The sequence below is a fragment of the Symphodus melops genome (genome assembly GCF_947650265.1).
Source record: "Symphodus melops genome assembly, chromosome: 1".
NCBI classification, from domain to species: domain Eukaryota; kingdom Metazoa; phylum Chordata; class Actinopteri; order Labriformes; family Labridae; genus Symphodus; species Symphodus melops.
The window spans coordinates 44,472,754-44,492,230 of NC_136691.1; the positions used below are offsets into that span (position 1 = coordinate 44,472,754).

Below are 19,477 nucleotides of genomic sequence, written 5' to 3' on the forward strand. Positions count from 1 at the left end.
CTGAAAGAACAGCTGGTACAGGATACAGAATCTCACTAACCTATAGGTTACACTTCAAATCTCAAATAGTAAAAGGATACTATATGACTTTAGTTTCATATTAAGGACTACAAGAACAAAACATAACTTTGCTATGCTGTTGCTCATTTTTCATAACCCCTGATACATGTGAGTGAATACTCTCATATTCATTTAAAGGCTTGACTGAGCTGAAACTGAATGAAGCTGCACACAGGTCAGTCAAGTCAAGTGAATTTATAGGCAGGGAGTAGAGTGAGGTGAAAACACAGGGGCATACAATTACAATCCCTGCAGCCAAATAGAGGGGCAATAAAAAAGTTACCTATTAAAAGGCTGATCTTTACACAGTGTGGGTACATAAAATGGTAAATAACTGCTACACTTCATTGACTGTGGTCCTGGTTCTGCAGACTGAGTCAGTCTACACGAGCATCACACCACTGCCTTTAATGGCATTCAAGGTCATCATTAGAGATTATAATGCATTAATATAGTTTTTGATTTGTTTAACCTTTCAATGAGTATGATTGCTCTCTTTGCCACCTAGCATACTATATAGAAGTCATGCCACCCAGATTAAGAATAGGTTTTCTTTTCATACAACATGCCAATATTAAATTGGAAAAACAAAAAATGCGGATTGAAACATTTCCTTCATGCACTATATAGCTGTAAATTCAACACTGGCTTTGATCACATATGGTGCTTTTGAGTTTGATGTCATCAGAGCGTGGGACATTATTTAATTTCAAAATATTTAAACTTTGAACGCTAATTTCTTATAATAAGAACATATTCTGAAGTTTACAACATGATAATATTTGAATAGAATTTGATTTCTGTATGAAATATGATATAGAAATTAAGCTGATTGATTGATAATGTTTCTTTTTTTTTTACAGTTTCTAAACAGCAATCAAAAATTATTAATAAAAATAGAAGTATTGAACCATCTCAAATATAACATTTTTCAGTCTATGAAAATCTATGTCCAGGTCCAGACTGTAGGCCTACATGGCTTGGCCATAGCGGTGATAGCTTTATGTCTGTCAGATTTGTCAACTTCTTTTGAAAATATCGTAATAATATTGAGCACTTGTTAGATGAAACCACGAAGCTTTGACATGTGTTCTCAAAAGCATTAATTTGTTTAAAGACTGATAAAATTACCAATGTCCGACGAAAAAATCGTATTTTTTTTTATCTAGGTCCAATTCAAAATGGAGAGACGTAAGATTAAAACTTTTCCTTCCTTAAGTCCCTGAACGCAACATTGCCTAGCAACAGCGTAGTTGTGTTCATCCGCGAGCTCTCGGGTAAACTTTTGCCAACTTTCTTTGACGACATGCCCAAGAAGAAAGACAAGAACGGCGTCGACAAACAAGATGAAAACAAGAAAACACAAAAAAAGGGGACTGCAGATACTCCTGGACACAAAACTGCCCCTGACGAGAGAGAGAAGGATTTATATTTGGTTCAAATACGATATTTGACCGAGCAATTGGAGGGGTGAGTCTGTTTTTTAAACCGTGTTTTTACGAAAAGCGCCTTACTTTTAAGGGGAAAAGACCGACAGTTAAAGCTACTTGGTTAGCTATTAAATGAGGAAAAACAACATTGTCATTGGTATTAGATTTACGTCATGTGAAGTTAATGCCCTAATAAACAACGGGATGAGATATTTCATAAAAAATAAAACTAATAACAAATGAACAAATTTACAAATAAAAATTACAACAGGACCAGATCAGATCAGATCAAGAGATGAGTTTGGTTATCTTTTAAAGGCTCACCAAAATTGAAACATGAAATCTCCTCATAGAAGCTTTCAATAGTTAAACAATTGACCAAATACAAGTCTAAGTTTTCTTTATAAAATCTATGAGTTAAATCTGATCCGCCTGCAACATTAAAGTTATATACAGAAGAACTCCCAGAATAAGATTCAAATTTTCCCCTGAGATGTTCCACTTCATAAGGAGTTCTTCTACCGTCTCTACTTTACATATTTGTGTAGTACTCGACAATGCCTGTCAGCACCTAATATTTACATTCTATGGTCAGCACCTGTGTCTGATCTGACTTTAAGCTGTTCCTTTTCACCTATTGACCTTTTTCATTTCCTCTTTTCTAGATCATTCCTTGTACTTTCAGGTGTATGTAGCTTTGGATAGAAGTGTGTACTAAGTGAATTGTAGAATTGTAGTTGCATGAGCCAAAGTATATTTATATGAAAAGTAATGCTTGCTACAGCATTCAGCCAATAAAGTCGTGTGAGAATTAATGATGGGATAAACAGAATCCAGCCTGCAACATGTCCAGAAGATGAAGATGGTGTGTTGTGCACTATTTTATTTAAGATCCATTTAAGATTTCATGTCTCTTTCTCCCACAGATATCAGCTGAAATGTGGTCAACTAGAGACAGAAAAGAAGGTCTTAAGCTCTCAGTACATCTCACTGGAGACGGAGAAAAAAAACATTGTTGATTATCTGAAACGCACTCTGCTGGAGAAGGAGCAAGAGGCCGACGATCTGACAGAGCGCCTGGAGAGCCAGCGAGAGGCTGCAGATCAGGAAAGAGACGCCCTGCAGCTGCAGAATAGTCAGCTGAGGAAAGAGCTCCTAAAGCAGATCAAAGAACTAACCACTGAAAACACAACACTTGGTGAGACTAAAGCTGGCATATATTTTCACATTTATTGCATCTCCAAGAGCTTCAATATGGGATGGAAAATGAATGCAATTCTGCACAATGGGAGGATAAGGATAAGGATTGTGTGCAAATATGACAACAGTGTGGTGTTTTCAAACCTCACTAGAACTGTAGCTTCAGCACAATCTTAAATACAGGACCGTCTCTCATATTTTCAACCCCTTCACTGCAGAGACAGAGTAGACGTTTGAATTCAAATTCAGTAAGATTTGTTAAACCATTCGGGGGTTAAGTCATCCTCTCTCTCTCTCCTCTGTTCAAAGCTGGCAGGCTGGATAGTCTGGCTGAGTTTCAGAAGCAGAAGGAGCAGCTGATGTCTACCATGGAGTCTATGGAGAAGCAGCTGACGAGCCAGGAGGAGGAACACAAAGCTGACCTCCACAGCCTGGAGATGAAAGTGCTGCTGGAGAAGAGGAGGTTTAGATATCATAGAAGCTTTACATCAGAAAATAAAACATTTGCAATCTATTGCAGAACAGACTCTCCTTAAGATGAGAACAACACATATTTTGCTTATGTGATCCACACTGTGCTGGTTGGAAAGGAGAAAGTCAATCCATAACAAATAAGGTGGTCAGTATAGAGGGCATGGCTTTGGACTATTTATACGCTGATATAACTACGTGAAGGATATCAACATGCTGCTCATTTTAACAGAATTGTTTAACAGTATCTCATGTGATTATACACTGGCAACCAATTATTCTGCAGACCACGGTCTACCCAGATGTGCTACATGTACTTCAGACAGTCCTGAGTGTGTCGTAAACAACGCTGCAGGAAAAACTCTGTGGTGATACAGTTTGAATAACAAATGTCTGTCTCCTGTTCCCTGAAATCAAGGTTAGAGAAGGAGATGGAGAGCCACGTTGCAGCCTTAGGGGCAGATGTGATGCACAGGGTGAACCAGAAGGTCCCAGAGACGACCAGGTTGGCCCTTCAGGAGAATAGAGAGCTGAAGGCCCAGATGGATCACTTGTCTGTGCACACACATGTTGTGATGGAGGAGAACTCCACTCTGCAGCAACGGAAGAGTACGCTGAGTGTGGATGTGGAGAATCTGGAGCAAATGCTCAAGGAGACATCCCGCCAGAGCTGCATCCTCAAGAGGGTAAAAAAGAGACACCCTGCGTGATAAAGACACATCTGTCTAATCTTTGCTTTGGGCACTGTATGATCAGCTCATAGACGATATGAAAGTTGTATGTGTACAGTAGAGATACATATGTCTAGAGGTAAATAATTTTTTCACTTATTATATTTCATCAGCTTTTTTTTTTTGTCACCCCCACATGAAGTTAACATGATTTTCCACCACGCCTAGTTTTTCCTTCTTCAGATAAAATTATTAACCTAAACTTTGTGTTCATCAGGTGGTGCAGCAGCTCACAGGAAAGTGTCAGCAGCAGCAAACAGAGCTGAAAGAGCGCAGCCATCAACTCAAGCAGCTTCAGACTGAACACACGGGAGTCCAGGCTGAGATGCAGGCACTCAGGTGTGACTGTTCTCTGTTTCTACTGTCCACAGCAACGACTGACACGTATATCAAAGATGGACAAGAACCTCTCAGTGTGCTTTACACTTAACAATCACTCAGAATCACTGGGGAACAAATCCGACAAACCTCACTCACATTTTCTTTTGTTAAATAGACAGAGGCCATCCTTTATAAAAAAAAAAAAAAAAACAACAACAGCCTGTTCTTTTTAACTGTGACTGTGTTTTCAGACAGCACCAGAAGTCACTGACGGAGCAGTGCAGTAAAAACAGAGCTGAACTGGGTAGGCTGGAAGCTAAGGAGCAGGAGGAGAGGAAGAAGAGGAGCAGGATGGAGAACATTATGAAAGAGGCAGCCGTCATGCTCAGAGAAGGCCTGATGGTATGAAATGAAAAAAATCAACACATCTAGATCATGTAAATGAAGATTACATTTAACACACACAGAGAATAAAGTAACATCATTTCAAACTGAGTACTGTTTTCATGACTTTGACAAATGTGATGGGGGCTCTGTTCTCTGCAGGAGGCCCCCACTGAGCTGGACTCTGGGGTGGACTGTGTGGTCCAGTGGCAGCAGCTGATGCAGAAGGTGTTGATGGTGTTGGAAAGTCCCAAACTCAACAACTGTGCTGCTGAGAGTGACCAACTGAGTGAGCTGCAGATATCGCACTCCACAGCGGTCAGGTGAATAGAATGACTCTGCCCTGGGAAAGTGTGTGGTTGTGACTTTGACCTTTGTGCACCAAACTGAAAGACTAAGACCCCGATATTTATACATGTAAAGAATTGCAGCTCGATGACATATCGCTCTCCTGAAAGCCTCCTCAGATACAAGTCTAGAATAAATATCAGTATCGGTTTTGTTTACCAGTATGGTGGTCTTCACTGGAATTTATGTCCCATATGAAGTAAATGTACATCATAGTGTCTGCTGCCATATCTGTAAATGGTCATTTGTTTTCCCCTCTGAAATTGTTTGGTCTCCAAAATCATCTTTTGTTTAGACTCTATAGATGAATCATCTTTATATTATATTTGTTCCAGATAAGTTTCAATTATACAATCACAAACACTTCTGTGATTCTCCCCAAACAGCTCAGTTTTTGATCTTGATTTCTCTTATGAGTTGTTGCTGTCAGTGACACCTCCCTGAAAAATCCCCTTCTACCTGTTTATTGGGTCATCATAGAGCAGGGATCCTGAATCCAGCTACCAGTCTCCAGTTTGAGTTGGCCCGCTACAGGCTGGGTGATCTCGGCATTGTACCCCGTCCTTCACCAAAGAACAAACGCATGATGTCCAGCAGCACCAACAAGACTCTGCTCAGGTTTGTTCAGACCTCCTGTGCTGTTTCAACATGGGGGCATGTTGTGTACGGACGAATGACTCTTCGTCTTGTTGACTTCATTTAATTCCCCTTTTAGTCAGGACTCATTATGCAAAATGTTTTTATTACTTAATTCCTCTTACCTGTAATTATTGTTTTGTATACCATTGTTTTCTTTTCTGTTTCTTTGTTTAAAACTTGTGTTTTTTAAACTGTTGCTCTTTTTTTATCCTTCAGGAAGTCCTCCAGTCAGAAAGCAGCCTGCTCTATTCATCCGTCTGATTCAGCTGTTGAATCTCATACCTCCAGAAACACGTTCACAAAACTCAAATAGAATCTTGAATTTCACTCGGGATCAATAAAGTATCTATCTATCTATCTATCTATCAGCAGCAACACACACATTGTCATCATATATATATTTGTCCGAGTAACTAAGGTACATCTGCCATCTGTCCTGTTTAGAGAAAGTACCTCAATGAATATGTATTCTGTCTTTTAATGATGTCAGTCAATGGTTAAGTTTTTCTGGTTAAATTTGATTCATTTTCTTAAATCTATGAATATCCAGCACTAGTCTTAAACAATGTCTTATTTGAATGTTTTCACTTGCTTTCTTTTTTTAACTCTCTCCTGCCTCTTTCGCCTTGCTCACATGTTAAAATCCTGAATGACACTTCAGTGTACAGTTGCATAAAAGAAAGTCAGAAGAGTTATTGAAGAATCATGATAGAGGCTGTTGTAGAGCAAACGCTACATAACCTTTGGTAATACTCAGTGTCTCTTATTTTTCTATCCAACACCTTGTTTGTGTCTGGTGGTTTGATGACGAATGTGCCCAAGATTTGTATTGACATTTTGAATGAGAAATATACCAAGATGCACAAATTAAATGCTTGTAATGATTATTTTCAACTGAAACATGTTTATAGAAAATCTAGGAACTCACAACAGTCAAAAACTTGATATAAAACATCAGTAAAGACGTACGTTTGTATCTTTAATTAATGTTTATTGTTATATGGCAAAGTCTCAGGCACTTCAATTCTCATTGGAGGATGAAAGTCAGCACCTTGATGAGCATTAGAGGAGAACAGACGGTTTATTTTACACTCGAGAGACAGAACTGGACACAGACAAAAAGGAGAAAGACTAAACTACTGACCACCGTATGTACAATGAATTACATATATCTGCATTAAAAACTATACTTAGATAAATATATAACTTCATGGGTTGTTATGTAGTAATAAGAAATGTTCAAAATACTGTGATTCTGTTTTAAATAGATACAAAGGATTTTTATAAAAGTACAGTTTCTCCAGTCTAGGTCACCACGTCTACTCTTTGATGTACTCGTCCACATGAGTTGGACATGTGCTGTGTGTGAGGCCGAGGTGAGCGATACATTTACAGGAAATACTTCCTCTGTCATGTGGAAGGATTATTCTCCATCAGTCTTCTCTGATATGCTCCAAAAAGAAAAGAAAAAAAAAATTCACAAATGAAGATGTTTTGGTGCTCTTGAATGATCAACATTGAGCTTTATGAATAAAAAAGGTTGTCAATTTACAACATCAACAAAAAAGAGAAAAGGAAAAAAATTAACAGAAAAAAATGGCGTTCTGTTTTTGATTCTTTGTCCATGTTGGTTTGCTGAAAAACAGTAAGTGATAGGACTTGAGGCACAAGCTGGTTACAATCATGTCAAAGGGCACTTTGGGCTCTCATGTGTGCACATCAATAATAATAACTTAAAAAAAAAACATTGCCAGAATTCTCATTGGTTGGTTGTTTGGGATTAAGTTCCTCATCGATCTTGGGGTAAGACGTAGTTCAGCGAGAACCAATAGCAGCACAGTGTTTGTAGGGAGAGGCGGGCCTCTAATCGAACATACTCCTACGTGTAGGACTCGGTGACGTCTTCCTGCCAAGTCGAGGGGTCCCCTGGAAAAAGGTTGAACAATTTCCAGTTAGAACTGAGAAATAAAACGCATATAGGTGTTTTAGAAGAAGGGAGAGTAATGAGGACGTACCGGTGACTGGGCTTTGGAGAAATTGACGTGCGCATAAAGCAGCACTGCAATGTCCTTGTGTCCTGCTTCCAGAGCGATAGACAGAGCATTACTTTCATCCTGTAAATAAGACAACAAGATACAAAAAATGAATGAGGAAAACATACATTTTTATACTTTTAGGTGTCTTTTTATGCTTTTATTTTAGAAAGAGGACAGTGGATAGAGTCAGAAACCGGGGGGGGGGGGGGGGGGGAGAGAGAGATAGAGAGAGAAACAACATATGGGAAAGGTGCAATAGGTAGAATTCAAACCCAGGCCGGCCACTCAGAGCAACATTATAGACAAAAACTGCAACAACCATTAATTGTTGTACAAATTATATACTGTTCAGAAGTCAAATTCAAAACAAATCATAATACTTCATAAGTTCATTTTAAATGTTATATGTGAACACTAAGCTTTAGTTAAAGATCAGAAGAATGTAGAAAGTAAAACACAAAGTTGAATTGTCTCTCTGTAGGTAACTCACGCTGTCACTCAATGTGGCGTCACAGCCCGGCTGAGCCAGCAGCAGTTTGACGATCTCCACGTGTCCGTGTTCACTGGCACACATCAGCGCCGTGGAGCCCTCATCATCCTGGACGTTGACGTCGGCACTGTGAGCTAGCAGAGCCCGAACCATGTCCATCCTGCCGTGACTGACCGCCAGCATCAGCCCCGTCTGACCAGCCTGAAACCATAGCAACAGCGTGGTGAGGAGACAATTTATACAGTATAAATAAAGGCAGAAGATCTCAATCCATGGACGAATAAAATCCCGTAATTATGAATTCAGCTAGACTTCAAACACACTAAAGATCTGATGCTGCACAATCTCAGACAATTTCATTTCTAACACATTTCTTTATTATCATCTTCATCAAATATTATTGTCCTAGCGATTTTAGGGTAGGACTCCAAAATTGCAGGGATTTAAGGTTTTGAGCTTGCCATCCTGATGACTGAATACTTAAAGCAATGTATTTGTTGGTGTCATGGTTGTGCAGCTACTTCTTTTACATACAGTACATCAGCAAATTAGTCTAAGCTATTAATAGAAATAAGGAACATCTTAGCTCTTTGAAAAATAGTTCCTTGGAATATTGTTTCTTTCAAATTTTCTCAAAAATGATAAATCCAGTTCTGTTAGTGAGCAGGAAATGTGTCATGTAAACTAGCACTAGTCTTCCCCTTCTACAAACACAAATATTGAGTACAAATTATATAGTGTCTCCTGCCTTGAATATGAGCAAGAATACACCTTCATTCAATGGAAAAACAGCCTGCAAATGTGTCTAAAAACAACACTAAATCAAATGTAGTTACCTTCCTTCACCACTCGGTGTCACCATAGTACAAGTTTTTGACACAAAAGAGAAAAAAAACTGATCCACAAATAAATCACAGAAATATAAAAACTCCAAGCCTTTTAAATAATACTTTGATATGGTGCTTAATTAGCGCTCTAAATGAGAAGTAAACAAAGCCCGGTCCTTGATTTGACCCCTCAGAGCGTTGATGCCCTGCCTCTGCCTTATGGCCTCTGACCTCTGGATGCTCACTGACCTGGCTGGCTCGAGCATTCACGTCGCCTTTACTGAAGAGCTCCTCCACTATGTGCATGTCCTTGGGAGTCTCCACTGCGGCCAGCGCTGCCAACATGATGGGTGTGTATCCCGCCTTGTTCTGCTGGTTCACATTACACACATCTGAAACACAAAATAGACTCTGTGGGTGGTTTTGATAGGAATCAAACTGTTATAAACTCCAACTCTGGTCTGTGATTGACTCGTCAGGACTCCACTTGTCAGCCAACAACACAGTGATGTACACGCAGTGTGTGACAGGCTTCAGTCCATCACTTCATCCCCTTTACACTTTCTCTTTGCTGCCTTTTCATCAGTCTGAAGAGAGGCGACATCAGTGTCTGTTTGAGGGAGGGAGGGGGGCGGGTAAGAGGGTGGCTGTGCTGCCACAGAGGGGCGGAGAGGTCTAAGGAACCAAGACTGAGTAAGGACAAAGGACACAATGGAGGACAGGGGGGTGGAGGTGCTGTCACAGGACACAAGGACACAAAAGGTTGATGGGACAAAAGGCTTTTAGAGCAGCGAGTGACCGAGACCTCATCACCGGCTATAGAGCTTTCAGAGAGGTCGCTGCTTGGCTCAACAATCTGGATTTTACTGTAGTATAAAGTACAGATACCACGCTGTGAGAAAACCTTGCAAAGTAAAAAGTCAAAGTCAGGATTTGACAATGTTATCAGAGTAAAAGTTTGTAATTCAAGAATGAAAATATCTTTTTACTTTGAAGAACAGAAAAATTTAACATGAGACTGTTAAATGATTGCACATATTTCATGTCGGAGAACCAAAAGTGACACAGTACAATGTTTTTTTTCCTCAACCAGCAGTCTAAGAACTGTCAAATTCCCCAAATATTTCAGCGTAAAAAAAGCCACACCTCACTGCTGGAACTTATTTGACGAGGTAATCTCTCTATTAACTCACTTATTGCTGATTCCAGCTTCATTGCTGATGGGCTGTTTTGTCACATACTGCACATCTCTTTATGTCTTCCAGCAAAAAACCTGTTTTGGTTAAGTTATGCCAACGAGCACTCACCAGCATCCAGCAGCTTCTTCACCACTTGGAAGTTGGAGTGCGACACGCTGTAGTGGAGCGCCGTGTTTCCGTTTCCATCGGCCATGTTGACGATGTGACGCAGCACAGCCGGTGAGACTGCCCCGAATCCTCCCAGGTAGTCTTCCACCATGGCTGCTGAGGCTGCTTTCTGACTGGACACACGGAACCACTCGTGCTGCACCGTGTTCAGACAGGCTCTCTGAGGGGGGACGAGGGGGGGTCATTAGTGATTATACACAGGAGCTCTGTGATGTTCTGTACTGATCGTGTGCAAAGTCATCTTTATATTAAATGTGCAAGTCTGTGCTTGAACCTGAAATTAAATTCAATAGCCACTTTGTAGAGAATAAAAAAACATTTAGCTCCACTGGAGTACACGTGGCTAAAAAGACATGCTGCTGTATGATCACCCAAAAAAAATGGAGTTTCTCATTTTCATCAGTTATTCATATAATGAAATGTTACAATGTATTTTATATTAAAAGGAGAATAGACAACATTCACAGGTCTCCATCTAAAATATGCAAAACCATGCTCATACAAACTGTAAAAACCGTGGTCATAAAAAGTGCATGAGCCAAAAAGAAAAAAAAATCCCAATTGTGTAGAAATCAGATTTAAAAACATGAATTGAAGGCAACTTAGAGTTAAAAAAAATAAGACACTTTACATGTCCTTTAAGGTAGGTTCCTTTTGGTGTTTATTTGAGAGGTAATGGAGCTTATTTTTTTATCGACTTAAAAAAAACACTCAAACTTTTCATCTATGGAACACTAACAATGTTAGAAAGGAAACCTTACCATATCTTTACTGCTCACAGCTTTCGGGTCACTGAGGTGATTTTTGAGAACACTGCAGGCAGCCAACATCTTTTCACTCAGTTCATACCTTTAAACACCACATAGAAAATCAAAGGGGATTATTTTACTGTCTGCTGTCTTTTTTCTAACCAATAGCTTCCATGTTAGGCATTTTTGAAGTCTTCATTTTTAATATTTAGCTGCTCATCTATGTTGTCTAAGGTGAAGACACTAAAGACACATTCCCAGCTCAGGGTAGAAAAACACAGATTAATGGCATCTAAATGTGTAATGCAAATGAAGTACTTTAATTCAGAAAAATAAAACAAAAATATTTAAGAGATTTTTTTTTCCCCACCTCTCTCTCTTCTGCTTCTCTGAACTTTCCTCTTCATCCTTTTTATCCACGTCCTCTTCTCCTTCAGGCAGGAACTCCTCTCCGCTGCTCCCTCCCCCCACATTCTTATAGCCCTCCTGTCCTCTATAATCCTCCTTCTCCTCATCCTCTTCCTCTTCGTCTGATCCGGAGGAGCTGCTGTCCTCTGAGCTGGAGTCGTCGCTCGATGTTGTCTCATACCTGAAAGAAATTGGAGGGGAGGAACCACAAGGGGGCGACAAAGCACAAAGAAACTTAAAGACTCAGACGTTTAGCGCCAAAAAGCAACAAGTGCGGGTCAAAGAGGAACAAAACACAAAAGCCTTGTAAATGTAAAACAGAAGAACCTTAAACTCACTTTTAAGACTTAAAAACTAAAATATTCTGATTGTTAAAATGTTAAATAGGTCTGAATATGACAACTGAAAGAAAATCCAATTCATTATTCATGATGGCTTTACAAACAGGAGGGCAAGTGTATACGTTTTCCAACTCACCCTCCATTCACCCCGACAAACTGCAGGTTCTTCTTGGTGCCGTTGGAGTCTGCTCGGCCATCTTTCTTCTTCATGATGGATTTCAGGGTGCTGTGGCTGCACGGCTGCCCTGAAGGAGAGAAAAAAAAAGGACATGGCAAAAAGACTTTACGACAAGAAAATTCATAAAACAGTGACGTGTATTTGGAGATGGTTGGTCACAAAAAGGACATTGTTTATGTTAGATTAACTGCATTTGAGTGTTTTATATGTCTATGACTTCTATAATTCTCTTTTTGATCAACTCTTTCTGTTATTAAATGAGGAAAAGTCTAAATTCGAATCATTTAATAGAGTCGTCTCCCCCTGTACGCAGGTTGCCATGTCACAGACACTGAAGCTCCAGTGTTTAAACTGCACTGCCTTCTAACCTCAAAAGCATCTCCAAGATTTATCCTAGTTGTACCACGTTTCAGCTGTGAATTATAATTTTTTTAGAAAATCTCTCCATATTTGGGTGTATTGGATATTTTCCTCACCTCCAGTTTTTGCTTCTTTTAAAATCCTTCTTTGCAACGTTACACATTCTTGTAGCTGAACAAACAAGCTCACGGAGTTCATTACAAACAGCCTGAGAACGCCTGAATGATCCACTGAAAGCCTTCAGACATGACCAACAGCTCTGGCAGAGAGGGAGGCAGCAATTTAGTGTCCATCGAGAGTTCTTTTCAAAGTGATCCGTCAGAGAGGCCTTCTGGAAGCTTCCCCAAACCCTGAAGTATCTCAGTCATGTTAAATAGAGGCCTAGCAACCCCAAATACCATCCGAGAGCCAGAACACCCTGCACATCTGCCAAGACCTGCCCTGATCGGGGAGGGTACTCTTTCATAGCTCCAAGGGACAGCTATGGGGGAGTTTGTATTTGTGTGTATTCTTGTATCAACACGTGTGGAGCTGCTTCTGTATACATTACAGATAGATACTTTATTGATCCCGAGATAAATTCAAGGCAGAGATGTTTGGTGTTGTTTTTGTTACCTGGCTCATTTGAATAATTGTAAGATCGAGAACAGCAGCACTCAAGTGATGTTATGTACATATTTGTTATACAAACGCTAGAGTATTTAGGCTCTTCACTCAGCCCATAGAGGCCAGGCTATGTTTCAGACTGCACACTGTAGCCCTGTGATATAGACTCATAATTATTTTTATTTTTTTTAATTAAAAAAAACAAGATTTAGAGAACAACACAGTCTCAAACTTAGTCAGAGTTTTTTGTCCGTGTAAACCTGATTCAAAAATTAAACAACAATTATCCCGAAGTAGTTTCCTATGAAAGTCGGAAAGCAACTGATCTCCATCCAACAGGTCACATGTGTCACTGCTGAAAGCTTTGATTTATTGGGTTTTACTTGTATTCTGTGGATATAAATATAATATTTGGTTATAATATAAATCTATTCTACATTTAATAAATAAACGTGTTTGTAGGTTCTTGAAATTATCCAATTACAGTCATTGAATCTAAATACTTCAATTGTTTTTTTGTTTTTTTTTAAAGGTTTATTTTTGGCCTTTTTGCCTTTATTGATAGGACAGTGGATAGAGTCGGAAACAGGGAGAGTGGGGAGAGACATGCGGAAAGTGGCCACAGGCCGGACGCGAACCCGGGCTGCCCGTGCGAGGAGCAAAGCCTGGCAACATGGTGCGCGCGCTGCCGCTGCGCTATCGGCGCCACCAATACTTCAATTGTTTTGAACGATCTACTTTACATTGACTTAATTTTTCCAGGGGTATACAGAACTCAACATTTGTTTGTTTTTTATACTCCAATACAGCTGCAGTCACCTTTAGATAAATAGGCTCTAAAGCCTACAAACAACAAAGCTTGAAACGTATTTTAGAGGGGGTTCAGCTGTACCGTGTAGGGCTGTAGACATCTGCAGGTCCATTCGGCTCTTCTGCTCCGCTGCACTGATCTGCTGCTGTGCAGGTGTGTTGGCAGGCATCTCTGCAGATGACAGGCCCGATGAAATCTTCTCCATCTGTGAGCGATCCATCTGAACAGACAGTGACTGGACGCAGAGCTGCTGAGTGCTCTCTGAAGGAGGAGGGGAGGGACAGAGTCAGTGACTGACAGCACAGGTGGGCCAGGTAAGCACAGACAGCATGATGCTGTTAAAAGATGAAAAGAAGGAATCTTTCATGCGTTCAAAAGCTAACGATTGAAGGGAATTATTTTCAGCCTGATACGGCAGTTTTTGGTTTTATAAATCAATATATTCTTGTGAGTGATGTTTGTATGTGTTCAAAAATAACTTGCACAGGTTTCATTTTACTCTGTCATAATCTATTTGTGCGTTTGTTTGTTAGCTAATATATTAGCTGATTCTCATGAGACTGTTTTTTTTTTTTTTTAAAGATTTGTTTTTGGCCTTTTTGCCTTTATTGATAGAGGACAGTGGATAGAGTCGGAAAGGGGGAGAGAGTGGGGAGAGACATGCGGGAAAGTGGCCACAGGCCGGACGCGAACCCGGGCCGCCCGCGCGAGGAGCGAGGCCTCGCAACATGGTACGCGCGCTGTCGCTGCCGCTGAGCTATCGGCGCCCCCGTCATGAGACTGTTTTTATTTCTTTCATTTTCCTCTTCTTTATTTTCGACCTGATTTTAATCGTGGTAGTATTTAGCAGGAGAATAATCTCATGCGTTTCTGTGCACCAGTGTGATGTCAGCATTAGATTGCAGAAAGACTCAACATGTGGTCAGAGCTGTGTGTTTGTTTGGAGGTCACTGTCATCACAACACACAGATGAGCATCAATGTTTTGATTAAATGTTGAATTTTCATTAGATAATATTTGATTTATATGCACAAAATGATGTACATCTTATTAACAAGACAAATCCTAGAAGTTTTCCTGAACATCTATTAACTATTCCTGCTTTTCAAACACAATCCAGATACACAATACTTCTCAGTTGTGCTAGTAAAGATGTTTATACTATCTGTATTTTGAGAACTAAGGATACAAACATCCATGCAAACACGTGCTTTCCTTATACAATAGTTCTCAGACTGTTATTTATTATTCTTTTAGTTTATATCTTCTCATTAATCACTGATTAATGAGCTTTATTATCTTGTTGTAATAAATCTAAATGAAGGGAAAACAAAGATCCAGTCACTATAAAGCAGCCTAACAGAGATCAGGAGGGTGTCAGATGGCACCAATACATCAGTCTGTACAATTCTTTTCAGTTTTTGAATCCTCCCTAACATTCATGAAAAACAGTCTTTAAGGTGAAAAAAGAGAAGGGTACAAAAAAATCTTATTTAAAGATAACTTCTATCATTACCTGAAGGGGAAAAAAAGTATGCATTTGTTTATTTGCAAGATAAATTCATTAGTGAATACATAACTGTTTTTATCTTATTTACCTATTTAAATCTGCAAATGAATGTTAATTTTGTCAACAGAGCCCAACAGAGATGAGAGCATCTTTTAGAGGTCAGATTTCATGACTTGATGTAATCACACGTTTGGCGGTTGGTTGCAAGACAGACTTCAGAAAGAAGAAGAAAAGGTTAGCGGATCTAAACAAGGAGGGTAATGATGATTTGTGGCAAGAGTTACGGTTAAATTCAAAACCCACACCGTAGCCATTTATTGATACATTTTTAAAATCTTCATATTGCATTAAAATAAAATTTAGCAAATGTTTTATAGAAGTGCTTTTAAACCTCTTGAAAGGTCTGATATTTGTGGTAGTTTGGCACATTACAGTACATTTAAGAAGATAGCCTAAAGAAAGCGACAGTATAATTAAACTGCATCCAACAGACATTTAGAAAAGGAATTTTTTCTTGCCTTTTTATAGTTGTTCTGACCGAGCTTTAACATTTTAAGAGTTCAGTACCGTCATTATACAAACAGTTGGACAGGAACAGAGTTTGGTAAGTAATTCTTCATCCCAAAAGAGGCCAGCAACTGACCAGAAACAAGCTCACACACAACTCAGACAATCAGCCTACATTCATGTTTCCAGCCAGCATGAATGCAGGTTATGCAACTCAGAAGGAGCCATGAATCAGCATCAGCAGTGAGGTGTGAGTGAAGGCAGGACGGCCCGCTAAAAAAACAAGTAGCCCATTGGTGCGACATTACTGGTTCCCAAAAAGGAATGAGCTCATTGTTGGTTCACATCCAAAGCCCCCGCTGCATATTTCAGGGTCAGAGATAACTTTGGCCTGTCTGATCCTATCAGGATTCTCTTTAAACAGTGTGTGAACGCTGAGCAGCTCCTCTACAGTACAGTTGAACTGCACACTTTTCAACTATAGCTTACTTTGTCACTACGATATGAAAATATACTGCTTCGTTTCCCTCTGGATTGGCCTGCTAAATATTGATGAATTTGTTAAACACTTGAGTGCTAACACTCACTGAAAACTACTGTAAAATGAAAAGTTTTAACATTCTCAATACCTCACTATTTCATAGCTTCAATAGATTCCTCCCTCAGGGGTCAAGGACAACCCCGATTTTCTTAAAACAAAAACAAATCCAACACGAAATAAATAAATTCACTGATTTAGGATCAAATGTACACCCCATACACATTGTACCCTCTTTCCTCATTTAATATACAGCAGATATTCATGCAGAATCTATATGGTTAGTAACATGTTAATTCAAACTACTTTTATTCATAATCGGTTGGTTTTCCTGCCGTTTTTCTTTTTGTATCATTTCAGACACTTTATGGATTTCAGTTTAAAAAGAAAACTCTCCCACTTTTTAAATAACTCCTTTTTACTTTTTAACAGTAACAAGTCTTCTTGCAGCACAGACGGACAAGTTCCACAAGAAGAACCTCTTTCCAGTCGTGTAATAGTTCCTGTGGAGTTGATGGCACGCAGCACCTTTTTTTTTTTTTTAACCCGAGGGTCCCACACATCCCTGCCTGTGGTCTCACACTATATTATTGGTGAAATGTGTTTTTTTATTTCTTTAAAAATATGTTTTTCTGAGCTAATTGTCATAGAAAATGTTAAGCTAACAATCTAGAGAATTTTAAACACACCCTCTGGCACTAAACATCTCTTGCTTAAGAAAACAGCATACTTGTGTGTGTGAGTGACTATGTGTGTATTTTCTGTTGTCTGTCCTTGAAACTATGCTCTGATTGCTTGACATGACTTAAAGCCAGTTACCACAACAACAGCCACCACTTGTGCTTTTGGCAACACCTGTGAGCATGTGGAAACATTATCCTCCAAAGTGTTGGACGTGCTTCACTTCTCACCTTTGTTCGAGTTCACAGCATCTGACTGCAGCTTCAGGATGTCCTCCACACTCCCGTACTTCATGACGGAGTTGATGGATGAAAGCGTGCTGACCAGCTGACTGTTGATGGAACCAAACTGGGACTGAGGTTGACCAAAGGCCTCAGCAAGCTCGCTGTAGTTCTCTGCTAACAGCATTTGTTGCTCCTGCAGCAGCTTCTGAACCCTTTCAATGTAATGGTCGAGTCCGGCTTCCCCCTGGTCCACAGCTTGCATTTGTGCGGCCCCCGTCTCGGTGGTGGTCTCCACTGTCTTTTTGCTGCAGCTTACGACAGATTCAGTGGGCTGGGAGGGGCCGCACGCTATGTTCCTGGTTTTTAATCCAACCAAGAAGTTCTCTTGGATGCTAACTGGGCCCACCCCACATTCTTTGGTTTTAGTAGAGCTCGAAATGCCAAGGAATGACTCTGCATCCGTGGAGGTTCCAACAGCAACCGAACGAGTCTTTGCTGTTGGGTGAACATCTTTGACAAGTCCTTCTCCTGCAGCAACTGTCCTGGTTTCATTCACAGTTGTGTTGGTTTGCTTGTCACAGGTGACCAATAACATATCAGTGAAAGAGTCAGTCAGGATAACTGTCTTTGTATTGGTTGATTTGCACATTACTTCAGTCTCAGTATTTGTCTGTTGAGTAGCTGACTCAGGGGCAGCCATGACACAAGAGTCCACTTTACTGACGACGTCCGGCTCAGTTCCTCGCGTCACGAGTGTCTTTATTGGACTGACTACTACGTCCACTGAACAATCTCCACAGCCGACTGTTCTGGACTCTTTACTCAGCTCCGTCATGGGTTTGCAGAGAGCCAAGCTGTCAACGGATTCCTCTGTGTTAATTCCAACCTCGCAAACGTTCATCTCTTTGCCTACTTGCTTGTGGCACATCTCCACATGTCGACCTACACACTGATCATTTACCTCCACGCGCTCCTTCACCACCCACCGGTCCATGGGGACATCTGGGCCTGAGGACACACTCTGCACACAGGGTTGACAGGACACTCCTATGGTTTGGCTTTGTGGGGTTTTAGCCGTGTTAAATTCCAGATGGTCTCCGACTCCCTGGCTTCGCATCACGACTTTGGCCTCGACGCAGGCGTTGTACGTCTCAGGCCTGGCCATCACACCTTTGTCTGCCTTTTTCTTGTTTGATCCACCAGCAGCTTGGAGCTCGAGCTTCAGCTTCCCCATCTCAATCTGGTGAGTGCTTTCTTTGAGCTGCACCTCCAAGCGATAGATCTTCTCTTTCAGAGATTCGATGGTCTGCTGCTGCAGCTCAATCTCCTTCTCGGCCTCCGTCGTCATGCCCAGCATGGCCTCGGTCACACCAACTGCAGCGCTACGCACTTCCCGTTGATCCGTCACAACTCCTGCATCCTGGAAAAGCCGTTCATTTGGCAACTTCCTCTGAGCGATGGGGAGGTTGTTCATATTCTCATCAGTGACTATTCCAATGGATTTTTGATGGGCCTGGTTTTGCGTGATCTTTTGAGGCTGAATTTCATTAACATTATTGTCCAGGGTGGTCTTCTCCAGAGCTTGGACCTCAGCAGCCAGACGTCTGAACTCCTCGAGCCGCTGAGTGCTCTGTTCTTGGGCTTCGGGCTCCATAATGTGCAACTCTGTTTCTTTTTGGATGTGGGCTTGATTCTCCATTTGGTCAGCGCTGCCTACACTGTAAGAGCGCTTGCGGAAGGCACCGGGACCTTGATTTTTTGACTGAGCAGCCAATTGTCTTTTCTCTTCTTGGAGAACAGCAATCTTTACTTGCAAGATAGGAATGGTTTTCACCTGCTCCTCTAACTCTTTCAGCTTCTTAAGGGCCACAACCATCTGCTCCCGGATTTGTTGAAGGTGTAATGGGCTGACATTTGTGACAGGTGTGGCCATGCCGGAGCTCATGGGGCTGTGGCGGATGGAGCTGCCCATGGATGGCGGGTAGTAAGGGTTATACTCTCCGTTTGGGTGGCCGTTGATGGGAAGAGGATTGAGGGTGCTGGGGGAGATCTGGCTTGGGGCCATTGAGCCTGAATAAGAGGAGAGTGAGCTGCTGGAGCCCATGCCGCCAAAGCTGGCGAGGCGGCGGCGAGGCATCGGAGGCTCGCTGTGCTGCTGCATGAGCAGACGCTCCTGCTCAAGTCTAAGACGCGTCTCCATGAGGGTCCTCTCCACTTGTGGGTTGTGACGAGGGGCAAACCTTGGCGAAGGAGGTGGCAA

The 19,477-nt window shown here is 41.0% G+C and overlaps 2 protein-coding genes across 4 annotated transcripts in view; one reads left to right on the forward strand and one right to left on the reverse strand.

Moving 5' to 3' along the window:
* The first annotated feature begins 1,306 nt into the window (after positions 1-1,306).
* LOC306823687 (cilia- and flagella-associated protein 157-like) lies at positions 1,307-6,456 on the forward strand. The gene is made up of 10 exons (XM_079343420.1): positions 1,307-1,530; positions 2,417-2,688; positions 3,000-3,153; positions 3,580-3,847; positions 4,110-4,231; positions 4,465-4,615; positions 4,760-4,920; positions 5,426-5,563; positions 5,801-6,049; positions 6,135-6,456. The coding sequence occupies exons 1-9, from the start codon at positions 1,367-1,369 to the stop codon at positions 5,895-5,897; spliced, it is 1,527 nt and encodes a 508-aa protein (XP_079199546.1). The 5' UTR covers positions 1,307-1,366; the 3' UTR covers positions 5,898-6,049; positions 6,135-6,456.
* A 98-nt stretch (positions 6,457-6,554) lies between these two features.
* kank1a (KN motif and ankyrin repeat domains 1a) overlaps positions 6,555-19,477 on the reverse strand; it is a 51,370-nt gene continuing 38,447 nt past the window's right edge. For all 3 annotated transcript variants that reach the window (XM_079343393.1, XM_079343392.1, XM_079343394.1), the window contains exons 3-12: positions 17,224-19,477; positions 13,839-14,018; positions 11,939-12,047; positions 11,424-11,642; positions 11,066-11,153; positions 10,245-10,464; positions 9,187-9,329; positions 8,111-8,311; positions 7,600-7,698; positions 6,555-7,510 (exon numbers count right to left, since the gene is read on the reverse strand). The exon at positions 17,224-19,477 is cut by the window's right edge and continues 398 nt beyond it. In XM_079343393.1, the coding sequence (XP_079199519.1) occupies positions 7,448-7,510; positions 7,600-7,698; positions 8,111-8,311; positions 9,187-9,329; positions 10,245-10,464; positions 11,066-11,153; positions 11,424-11,642; positions 11,939-12,047; positions 13,839-14,018; positions 17,224-19,477 (3,576 nt within the window). In that variant the 3' untranslated portion in view covers positions 6,555-7,447. The remainder of the gene's footprint in view (positions 7,511-7,599; positions 7,699-8,110; positions 8,312-9,186; positions 9,330-10,244; positions 10,465-11,065; positions 11,154-11,423; positions 11,643-11,938; positions 12,048-13,838; positions 14,019-17,223) is intronic.